This window comes from Vipera berus, assembly GCF_964194415.1.
Source record: "Vipera berus genome assembly, chromosome: 1".
NCBI lineage: Eukaryota > Metazoa > Chordata > Lepidosauria > Squamata > Viperidae > Vipera > Vipera berus.
The window spans coordinates 30,143,277-30,155,441 of NC_138202.1; the positions used below are offsets into that span (position 1 = coordinate 30,143,277).

Below are 12,165 nucleotides of genomic sequence, written 5' to 3' on the forward strand. Positions count from 1 at the left end.
AGGCTAGTTTGCCACATCTTCTTTCTCTCAGCAAGCACCTGAAAGATCTAGAAAGCAATTTGCATCCCAAATCAATTAAAAGTGATTCAGTTAATAAATTAAGATTTCTGTATTCAGGGTTAGAGAAAACTTTAGAAAAGGCAGAACTTTTCTTGAAGAGTGGACATACAGCTTTATTTGCTTTATCTATCTTTTCACCAAACTTTTCCACGCTGAAATATTCTGTGCTTCTTCTTATATGTTCCTAACCTCTCTTTATGTGATTGATTAATCTGAATTGCACTAAATTAATTAATCTGTGCAGTAATACTTAGGAATTATAATTATCTGTGTTTTAAACAGGGTTTCCAGAGAGAAATAATGCTAAATACCAGTAAGATTGATGAGCTGATTACTTCTGGGAAATGTCTGATTCAAAAAAGTGAACCAGAGGATGCCATTATACTCGAAGAGGAACTAGAAGAATTTTGTAGTTACTGCCAGGAAGTGTTTGGCCGAGTAGCCCGATTCCACCAAAGACTGACATCTTGGCACCCAGTAAGAGCTAAGGAAGTTGTATCTTTGCTGGAACCCATGTTGTGTCTTTGCCAATAGATTCATTTTCAAAAGCCACGTAGATAAAGAATAAAAGGAATGGAAAATGTATTCTCCAAACTTCCAATAATTAAAACACTGGGTTTTTTCCCGAGTTAAGGAAAGGGTTATTATTATATCCAAACTGTTTTTTCTTTGATTCCAGGGCACCTGGAATCTAAGCAGGTAGGGTCTAATTAATGATTAGATGTAGATCATCTGGGAGGCCTGTCTGTCTGCTCTGAATTCTAAAGAGAAAGACTATATGTATGCATTTATGTATTTGGATGGGTGGGTATGTCTGTGTGTGACAAATTAAACACAACTTTAGAAGACGGAATAAGAACACTTTGTTCTAATTAAAGGGCAGGTTATTTATTTTAAAAGGTTTTAGCAAGATTTAATCTCTAACAGGCTCACAACTTTTTGTTTCTTAAGGAGAATATTCAGTGGCAGAAGAATCTAGGCCTAAAGAAGAAAAGATATTAGAGCTAGGAGGGATGTAGGCTTATGGTAAATGCTTTGGTAAATGAGATCTTGTTCTGTCACCCTTCTCTCTTGCCGCCCTCACCTCTAACACAACTATTAACTTACTTGTACCTACCATTCCATTTTGGGGAAATGCAAGGCAGTTAGAAATTGAGAGAGAGAAACTGAATTATTTTCTTATTTTGTCCCCATGTCTCTTGTAGAATGTAACAAGGGTCCACATGTGGCCCTTTATTTTAGAAACAATACCTTTCCACTGACATCTACATCCAGAAATTATACTACTGAAAAGTGGTGTGTGTGCCACCAAATGTCAGAAGCATGCCTGGTGACCATTAAATGGCGTTTTGATCACAGATTGCCTTTCTCCTTCATAAACAATATCTCCATTCGAGTATCACTGCTAAGAAACTAGCATTTTGACTGATGGTTTAAATGGTTTAGAACAGTGTTTCTCAGCCTTGACCACTTTACGATGGGTGGACTTCAATTCAGTTTGGCTGGGGAATTCTGGGAGTTGAAGTCCATCCATCTTAAAGTTGCCAAGGCTGAGAAATATTGGTTTAGAAGAAAGAAGGGAGTAGGTAACTAAGAGTCTGTTATTGTTGGGCAGCTAATAAATTCAAATAAGTAATCCTACTTTGGAGGATTCCCATTTTTCTTGAACATTGAGAGCACAAAGTGGTTTCAGAATTAATTCATGTTAATAGTTGTGTTCAATATCAGTATTTCTGTTGTCTTCTTGAGGGACTGGAAGACGAAAAAGGGACTTCAGAAAATGAAGCTGATTCAGACCATGCAAGCGAGATGCAAACTGATCCTTGGCCAAAGAAGATAGTGCAGGAGGGGCCACCCTCGCAGCAGTCTCTCTGTCACCTCCTGCCCACCGCAGGGGGTCCCGAGAGGTCTGGCTGTGAGACCCCTGTCAGCGTTGATTCCATTCCACTGGAGTGGGACCACACCGGAGATGTGGGAGGCTCTTCCTCCCCTGAGGATGAGGAAGAGGATTCATTCTTCAGCGCACTCTCAGGTAAATTCCAACCCACCCTCCTATCCAGAAATGTTAATACACACCAACACACAAACAGTTACATGATCCAAACACACCTAGCTTTTAATTAAAATTTAATTAAAAAATACAATCCTGGCTTGCATAATCAGAGGCATAGAATCAAGATCACGCAAAGTATTAGTGCTGCTTTATAAAACCCTAGTGAGACCACACCTGGAATACCGCAACCAATTTTGGTCACCATATTACAAAAAAGATATTGAGACCTTGGAAAAAGTTCAGAGAAGAGCAACTAAGATGATCCAAGGCCTGGAGACTAAAACGTAGGAAGAACGGGTGCGGGACTTGGGTTTGGCTAGTCTAAAGAAAAGAAGAAATAGGGGTGACATGATAGCAGTATTACAGTATTTGAGAGGCTGCCACAAAGAAGAGGGGGGTCAAATTATTCTCCAAAGGACCAGAGGGCAGGACAAAGAGAGAAGCAACCTGAAATTAAGGAGAAAGTTCCTAACAGTGAGGACAATTCACCAATGAAACAGCTTGCCTTCAGAAATCTTGGGTGCTCCGACACTGGAGGGTTTAAGAAGAGACTGGACAGTCACTTGTCTAAGATGGTATAGGTTCTCCTGCTTGAGCAGGGGGCTGGAATTCTATTCTATTCTATTCTATTCTATTCTATTCTATTCTATTCTATTCTATTCTATTCTATTCTATTCTATTCTAATTTTGAACCCTCAGCAATTGAGTTTTGCATTGCTCCAAATTTAGTCATACCCATTTTATATATTACACAGAACAAGATGGAAAACTAAAATGAAAGCTATCCAGACATAAGAATTAAAGACAAATTTGTTCAGGTTGCCTTAAAATGCAACGTTGCAAATTAAAATATAATTCTAATAATTTGCCCTATGAGAGCCAGTGCAGAAACTGAAATACAATAATTTTTCAGTATTCATTCCCTAAAGCAGGGGTCTCAAATTGCCGGCCCACGGGCCAGATGTGTCATGAGGAAACCACGCTCACCCCATTGCCGGCAATGGGGAAAAAGTTACAATACATCACACGACGTCACAAGACGTCGTGAATTTGACATGTCTGCCCTAAAGATTATACTGTAATGCTGTTCTCCACTGAAAAAGCTATACATAACTAGGTACTAGGGGAGAATAGATATAAAAAGATACATTAGACATACAAAAATGCATTATAACACATTGTCTACAAAATCAGAACACTAGGCAGAACAAAAATTCATATATTAGAAAAAATGGGATAGAATTAGGGTGAGAGTGGAAAAATTAAGAATGGATAGATGGTGAAATAAACATATTTATCCGTCATATCTGAACTGAACAATTTCAATTCTACAGCTGTGGAGAATATAATATTTTTGAAGGAGAGGAGAGGTTCTCGGCAGTGAACTATACCTGACATGTTGACTTGAAATATTTTTATTTGTAACTCTGGAGAGCCACTGTTAGTCATATTGTACTGTGCTGCATAATATTGATAAATAGACCAGCTATAAATTAATTTGCTTATGTTGGTAAAGCATCATTGCATGCCAAAAACTACCACATCAAGTGAAACATTTAGCATAGTGCTTCCTGATATGCTAGTTACTTAAAACAGAGAACATGTTATGCTGATAAACATGTAGGGGGGGGGGGAATGAACTGTTTCTCTTTCTGTATTTCAGCTCCTTTTTTGTTCAATTTGTACTTATTTATTTTCTTTATTAAATCTACGCACTGCCCTCTTACTATCTAAGTGACTCAGAGTAGTTTACAAATTACTTTAAGAAAAGTTTTAAATGCATAGATAGGAAAGCAAGAAGTAATTGTGAGGGGAAAAAACAACGCTGTGTAAATATTTCACCCCGGTAGAGGTTCTGGTTTTCTGTTTCCCATGTGGCTCTTCCCAAATAGAAAATCAAGCGGAAATTACTGTGAACTGGGTCAGTCAACGTGCCTGGGTAGGATACACTGTATATATGTATTACTTAAGGAGAAAGTGATCCTTCTTCCTTAAAGCATTTGCAGTTGCCTCAAATATTTTAAAAAAAAAATTCAGAAGACATTTTTAAAATACGAATGTGGCTTTCCCCAATCAGAGCCTCACTGCAATCATTGTTTGAAAGCCTTGTATTTGAGTCTTTTGAAAACTTTCTGATATCAGCAAACCTTGGAGGAGACAGAAATCATAAACATAATAAAGGAGAAACCATTGAGGGCCTCTGCCCATTTATTTATCCCCTTTACCTACGTACTTAGTGGCCTTTTCTTCTTTTACCTTTTCTTCTTAGAACTATTAGGACAATTAACAGTTTTAAAAGAATAGCAAAAAGAAATGAACAGTGAATATTTTTACAAGGCCATATAGCTAAATTGTTGTTGCCTTTATACTTTACTTCAGGGCATTTTGACCACTAGTTGTATTTAAAAAAAGAATGCTAAATTAATAGATATTTAACAGGATCCATCTGGGGCTGCTGTAATGCTACATTCTTGCAGGGTGGGAAGGGAAGAGTGAACAGACTCTTTTGCAAAGCAAATGGTGACGTTATTCTTTTTTCAGATGTAGAAATCACTGAGCATCCTGAGGCATATCTTAAAATGACCACAAAAGCTTTGAAAGCAGCTTCTGGTAGGCACCTGCTACTGCATGTGTCTCAACATGACAGTTTCCCTGTGCCGCACGCTGTGCTCTTCACACCTTCCTCATATGCAGGTTTCTGATTCCCTAGCTTGTATCAACACCATGCACCAATTGGCTCATGGTGGATTCTCTTTTTTGTTTTGTTTATTTAATGCTACACCATCCCCACATGTCTCTACCTAAGTTAAGACGATGCATTTTTAGTTCTCCATACCGGTATAAAGGCATCAAGGCCTTCCTTGCTTGTTCCTCACCATGTGGCATGCATCGACATTTTTGCTGGTTCTTTTCATCCGTAGGACAACTTAGCTTTGCTTTAAAAGCTCCCTTTGCCATTCAGTTTAGGGTCTGACAGGACAATCTGGATCTTTCCTTATATCTGTAGCCCAAAACAAATGAGAACTCATTACTGTTTAGCAAAAACTAAGGTTCAGATACCTCCTTGAACAGAACCTGATACAAATGTGAAAATCTTTGTTGACCAATCACATTCTCAGCCCAAGAAGCTGAATATATTTTGATATTTCAGACAGAAAAATTGAGTGGCATCTCTCTAAAAGTCTAATGGTAAAAAAAAATATAATACACTAAATTACCATTAGGTGACCTATAATGCAATCCCCAAAGCTGCCTCCTGAAATAAACTACCTCATTCTGCTTACTGCTGGCGCCATGCATCAAGCCTAGAAGCGCTTTTCAACCTTTTCCAAACTCTTCTTTTTGATGGTGGTAAGAACTCACATATTCTTTGGGCATTTTCAGAAAAAAATATCCTCATAACTGCATGGCTCTCATTTCACTGCCCATGAAACACTGCTGAAACATGTTTGCAAACAAGCATGCTTTGCAAAGCAAATGGCAATATTATCCATTTTTTGTCATGCCATCCTTCCATCTCTGCAAATGCTTTTAATTATTTTTCTCCCTTCATCCTTACATCTAATTTTCTGTGGCTTTTTTTTTAACCATGTCGCACAACAGGGAAATCTGCTGAAACTCACATATGGCATCCTTCAGAACACCCAGTTTGCCGAAAGCATTCATACAACCAGGAAGAGATGGTTAGAAGTATCTTACCAAACAACGAAGAATCCAGCACATTCTACAAACCAGGCAATGTAAGTCTGGGATGCCTATATATCATGAGAAAATAGGGATATAAAAATTATGTTCCATTTATAAATTTCTCAATAAGTATAGATGGCTGTGAATCTGTGCTATAAATTTGAGAAGATGATCCATTGCCAGAAGACTTATTTACTTTTTGATCTGGGTATTTCAGGTGAGCCCTAGGAATGTAGATGACATAAAAAACATTTCCATGATCTTGCCTAGTAAAGATTCTCAAGACAGCCAGAATTTCATTGGTGTTTCAGCCATAGAGAAACAACCAGGTATGTTAGCCATGATTCCTGTTAATTTTTTAAATATATTTGTTTACATATGAAGGTAGCAATTATTTAGGATTTATTTTTTCTCCATGTAATAGCATCATCAATGTTACATTTCTCTTAACTGAAAAATGGGGTACATAAATACATGAATGTAAGCTCCTTAAATCTCAACAGAGAGAGAAAAGGAAGGGGAAAGAGGCAACTGTAATATGAATACATGCTATTAATTTAAAATACAACCATCAGAATATCTAATATACAATGGAAAGATGAGCAAACTGAAATTTAGATGAAAAAAGGCAAGGGAATTTGACAGAAAACAAAATTAAACATTGATCAGACCAAAGATCTCCCAAAATTCTGAGATGTTCAACTTACACTGAAACATCATTACGGAAGGTCTAAATGGATTTCCCAAGTGACAAACATTTATAATCTAAGCTTTACAAAGGAGAAAGGTCTATTTATATGTTCTTATTGCTTCTACTCCAGATTTGGTAAGATAGAAAGTACCCTGAGTAAGTAGTTGGGAAGGAGCACATTAAATAAAATAGTCCTTCTGATCCCAAGAGTGTCTCTGCCTTTATTTCTGGCTTAATGTTCACACACAGGAGAATTAGCCTGGCAGAATCCAGAGGTAACATAATAAATTTCTATTTTAGAATAATCCTTCCCCTAAATCAGGGACACACTGGCTGAGGAAAGTCCACAAGACATAAATGGGCCAAGTTTGAAGACCCCCTGTAATAGAGGCACAGCCTTTAAAATGCTATCCTGAAATTGATTCAGATTTCATTCTCATATTGTAATTAGTTTGTGGGACTAGTATAAGTTGAATTCAAAAGAGACCGGCGTGTGCCCAAAATAATGTTGATCTGAGTCAAAGTTGTTGGGTGTTGTTTTTTTTAACTGAATAATTTTGTATTAAACTTCAGGGGCTATTGAAAGATGGGAACTTATTCAAGTTCAAGACCTAAGCAACAAGCTGAGAATGAAGCAAACGTGGCAGCAGTGGCAACAGCTGAATGCTGACCTTACCAACATTGATATTTGGCTGGATAAGATGGAAGAGGAAATGGAGAGGTTGCAGGAGGCAGAACCACAAGCAGTCAACAGTATGCAGGCCATAGAGCAGAGAGTCAAGAAACTGAAGGTGATTTTTAAAAAAAGCTGAAAAAGAAAAACAATCTCTGTGGTCAACATATGCAGCATATTGCTTGTTCCGACAGATTGCCTAGCCTCGCAACCTTTTTTTTCAAAAGTAGATAATCAGATATTGCTTGGTGCTTCTTTCACTTTGCCTAATATAGATAGCCTTCGACTTCTCTTGCTAAATATGACAATTGTTAAGTGAATTTTGCCCCATTTTATGATCTTTCTTGCCACAATGCTGCCAGTTGTTAAGTGCATCTGACTTCCCCATTTATTTTGCTCTCCAGAAGTTTGCAAAAGATGATCGCAACCGTCATAAATACATGCCAGTTGCCAAGCGTCTGAATTTTGATCTTGTGACGCTGCAACGGTTGTGTGAAAATGGTCATAAGTCCCTTTTTTTCAGTCTCATTGTGACTTCAAAAGGTCACTAAATGAATGACTGTAAGTTAAAGACTAGCCGTATTCCCACAAAAGTGCTGTCTGTGCACGTGCATGTAAACGATGCAAGCTGTGAATCCCCTCGTTCATACCCTTGGTGCAGTCTTTGTCTCTGGATGTTGCATTTTTTCCATTCTATAGAGGTAGTCCTCGACTTATAACAGTTCATATAATGACCGTTCAAAGTTACAATGGCACTGAAAAAAATGACTATGACTGCTTTTCATAGTTACAACCTTTTCAGCATCCTTATGATCATGTGATCAAAATTCAGATGCTTTGGCAACTGGCTCATACTTATGACCATTGCAGCACCCCGGAGTCATGTGATTTCCCCCTTTTGGAAATATCTGGCAAGCAAAGTCAGTGGGGAAGCCAGATTCACTTAACAACCAGGTTACTAACTTATCAGTTACAGTGATTCACTTAACAATTGGGGCAAGAAATGTCATAAAATGGGGCAAAACTCATTTAACAAATGTCTCACTTAACAACAGAAATTTTGGGCTCCATTGTGGTCATAAGTCAAGGACTACTTGTAACATGCTGATGACAATAGGGCTCTTTTGAGTCAGAAGTCCACCTGAAAACCACTTGATACAAAAAGGACATCCTGAAGTTCAGTCATTAAAAAGCTCTCATAGTATAACGATAGATTCCAGTGAAATGAATGGATCCAACTTTCACACAGGACTTTACAATAATCAGGATGCCAGTACTAACAATAATAAAATCAACTTTACTAGTTTTTATTTATTTTTTATTTTTTTTATTTTAATCCCATTTATATCCCGCCCTTCTCCGAAGACTCAGGGCGGCTTACAATCTAAGCACAAATCAAATGTGCTTAGCAATCTAAGCACAAATCAAATGTGCTTAGTTTTAAGGTAGTTTATCACCTTTTCTGTCTAATTTGTAGAATATACTATAGAATACTGATAATCGATTTGTAGAACACACAGAGAGCCAGTGTGGTTTACCTAAGATGGTGGTCTGGGTTGATCAGAGTCCAATCTTAGTCATGGAAAGTCACTGAGTGTCTGGACCAATCACCTCTCAGCCCATCCTCCATCACAGGATTGCTATAGCAGAGAAAATGGTAGAGGAGGTAGCCCTATGAATGTTGCATGAGCTCCTGCAGTAAAGGTATATACTGCAGTAAAGGTATATACATCTAATAAATAGAAGGATTTTTTTCCAATTTTATTTTGGTGCTGCTGTTTAAATCATAATTGCTGCTTATTTATTTTTACAAAGAACTCAAAATTTGTTTTTTCCTTATCAGGATATGTTTAAAGCCTATAATAACTACAAGGCCCTCATACTGTCCGTTAATCTGACCAGCAAAGATTTCAAGCAAACAGATAGCACTGGATGCAAGGAGCTTCAGAATAGACTTCGACGGGTAAATTTACGATGGGAGAAGGCAAATATTTTACTGGAAAACTGGAAGAAGAATTTACAAAAAGCTCTCATTCATTGCCAGGTAAATAGCACAATTATGTTTGTATCTTATTTTTAATAAGTTAAAATTAATAGGCTAGCAAATGCCGATGTACAGGGAGCCTCAATGTTTCTTCAGTGACCATTTAAAATTATGATGAATGAATAGTGGTTACTGCCAGTCCTTGGAGTTCTGGCCATCCCAGAAACCAGTCCTCCCATAGTCACATGATTGCAATCTAGGCACTTAGCAACAAGTTCACACTTAAAGTCAGTTCCAGTACCCTGCAGTCATATTAGCACCATGTTCAACCTTCCCAGACAGCATCCCCAGAAAGTCAGTGGGGTAGCCAGCAGGGGAAATCACAAATCCCTGGCATAAGCCTCTCCCGGCTTTGTACTTTCCCACAGCTCTATGTTGCTTGTGCATCCAACTTGTGCCTCCCATGCAGCCCCTCACATCGCATGCTCCCCAACCCACATTGCATTCACTTGCACTTCATGCATCCTCCTCAACCCTCATCATGCTTCTAACACACTACTGCACACCCTCCCCAACCCAGACTGCACTTCGGCTGCACACCTCTTTGCTTTGTCCCCTTATCCAGCACTAGCTGCTTACCTAAGACTTGCAATTTCCTGCCCTTGTGACTTTCATTGCGGGAAGTTGGCAGGAAGTTTCCTCATCTAACAACACCCAACAACATGGGATTTGGTTAATTATGACAATTGGAACGGCAGGAATCGCCACTGCTAAGCAATGCAGTTACATTTTACAACTGCCTTGCTTAATGATGAAAATTCCAGTCCCAATTGTAAGTTGAGGAGTATTTGTAGTTTTAATGAATCAGCTGCCACAAAGTTACATCTTTAGGTTAGTTAATGTGTTCTTATACCATTATTTTCTGAAAAATGGGCACTTGTTTCTGCAGGATTTTCATGAACAGAATCAGAAACTGCTGCTATGGCTGGCTGCTGCAGAGACACGGAGGCACCAAGCACAAGTTAAGGATCCAAATGCTGATCCTCATAGAATACAGGAAAGTCGGAAGGAATTAATGGTAAATTTGGAAAAAAAAACCTGAAGCATCTGGAGATAAATTGTTGCATCTCTATTATATTCAGCACTATCCACTGGACCTCCCTTTGAACAATGGGACTTGCTCTGTTCCTCACTACAGAGCTCATAAATCGCTTCCATAAATTTCATTACATCTCCAAATCAGATTTGAAAATGTACAGTAGGAATCAGACCCTAGATAAACCCAGAAACATATACCATCAACCCGGTTCACCCATCATGTAATTCATATTATGGCTTATTGTGATTTTGTGTTAGCATGTTGTATGAACCTAGCTGTTCTGGTTTATAAATAGTTAAGTTTTAATGTTTTTCCCCTTATTTTGCCCATTATTATTATTATTTTGCTTAGTACTACTTACCTTTTGAAGTGCCTATAGCATGTTTTGCAGACCTATCATTATATCATAGGTCATTCATTCTTGATTTAGAATTATATATAAACAAGGGGTTCAACCAACCATGGTTATTGCAACCCATTGTCTATTTAGTGTAGGGGCCAAGCATGGTTGACTCACATGTATTTGATCGGATGTTGGAATCCCAAGCATCTGGTTTTGGCTTTGGGGCATTGGAATCCTATTTGGTATCCTAATATATGTTTAATTCATATGAAGCAGAATTCATTGGAAAGTATTGTTATATTGTTCGCATGTATAAAGTCCAGATGTTCAGCTGCATCTCTAATCCAAGAATCTCCTGCAAATACTACGATCAGCCAGAGTGAGGTGGGTGGATGAACTAGTGGTATGATTCTCTAGGAGGCAGCTTCCTATCGTTATTAATGTTTCCTCTTACATACTTTTAAGCAACTGGAAAAAGAGCTTGTGGAACGGCAACTTCAAGTAAATACTCTCCAGGAAATTGCTGCATATTTGCTTGTAAAACTTGATGGAGAAGAATATATTGAAGCTAATGAGAAGGTCCATGTTATTGGGAAGAAGCTTAAACAGCTTCTTGAAGGAGTTTCATGTGACTTAAAGGCCTCACAAGGAAGACAGGTAGGCTGGACTGTATGATCTAAATCGGATTACTCCAATTCTAACTTTGGAGAAATAACAGAGGCAAGGCTTTCTTCTTGTTGTTCCCTCCTAGGACATAAGTACATTTCAGGTGAATGGGGAAGAATTGGATTCTGGAACCTGTCATCAATTATCAGAGAAATCTCCTGTTTCTAAAAATCAGGCAAGTTGTTTGGTGGTCATTTCGTAAAACAATTTTCCCTTTAATTTGTTTCTTTTTCTCTGTCATCATTCAGACTTTATAGGTAGTCCTCAACTTACAATCATGCATTTAGTGACTATTCAAAGTTACAATGGCACTGAAAAAGTGACTTATGATGGTTTTTCACACGACCATTGCAGCATCCCCATGTTCACCTGATAAAAATTCAGATGCTTTGCAACTGGCATGTACTTATGACAGTTGCAGTGTCCTAGGGTCATACAATCACCTTTTGCGATCTTCTGACAAGCAAAATTTCATTTAACAAGCATGTTACTAACATAACAACTGCAGTGATTCACTTAACAACTGTGGCAAAAAAGGTAAAAAATGTGCCAAAATTTATTTAACTTTCTTGCTTAGCAATGGAAATTTTGGATTCAATTGTGGTTGTAAATTGAGGATTACCTGTGTATGCTTTTGGGTGCTGACTCTCATGATTTTGCCCACACAATCAAGCAAAATCTATTGTTTGTGTGCATGTTAAAGGATAAATTATCTATGCTAGTATATTCTTGGGACCCCATGATAACTAACAGTATAGAAGCCATGGCAGTCAGGGGGGTGGGGGATGCATTGTACAGCCTTAATACTGCAAGGCTGACTGGATTGATATGCAGTTTAAATATGTGTGCATTTGGTATCTTTGGTGTTTAAATTTAAGACAGCAGTAGTAATCACATTTTAAATATCTA

General features: G+C 38.0%; 1 protein-coding gene across 13 annotated transcripts in view; it reads left to right on the forward strand.

Annotated features, from left to right (window-relative positions):
- The window catches only part of SYNE2 (spectrin repeat containing nuclear envelope protein 2), a 252,931-nt gene that overhangs the window by 237,788 nt on the left and 2,978 nt on the right, over positions 1-12,165 (forward strand). For 12 of the 13 annotated variants that reach the window (XM_081313270.1, XM_081313260.1, XM_081313261.1 and 9 more), the window contains 10 exons: positions 343-537; positions 1,810-2,092; positions 4,655-4,723; positions 5,717-5,853; positions 6,018-6,129; positions 7,065-7,282; positions 9,008-9,208; positions 10,098-10,226; positions 11,056-11,247; positions 11,342-11,431. In XM_081313270.1, coding sequence (XP_081169396.1) covers positions 343-537; positions 1,810-2,092; positions 4,655-4,723; positions 5,717-5,853; positions 6,018-6,129; positions 7,065-7,282; positions 9,008-9,208; positions 10,098-10,226; positions 11,056-11,247; positions 11,342-11,431 — 1,626 coding nt within the window. The remainder of the gene's footprint in view (positions 1-342; positions 538-1,809; positions 2,093-4,654; positions 4,724-5,716; positions 5,854-6,017; positions 6,130-7,064; positions 7,283-9,007; positions 9,209-10,097; positions 10,227-11,055; positions 11,248-11,341; positions 11,432-12,165) is intronic. The other variant, XM_081313271.1, reaches the window with a different exon arrangement.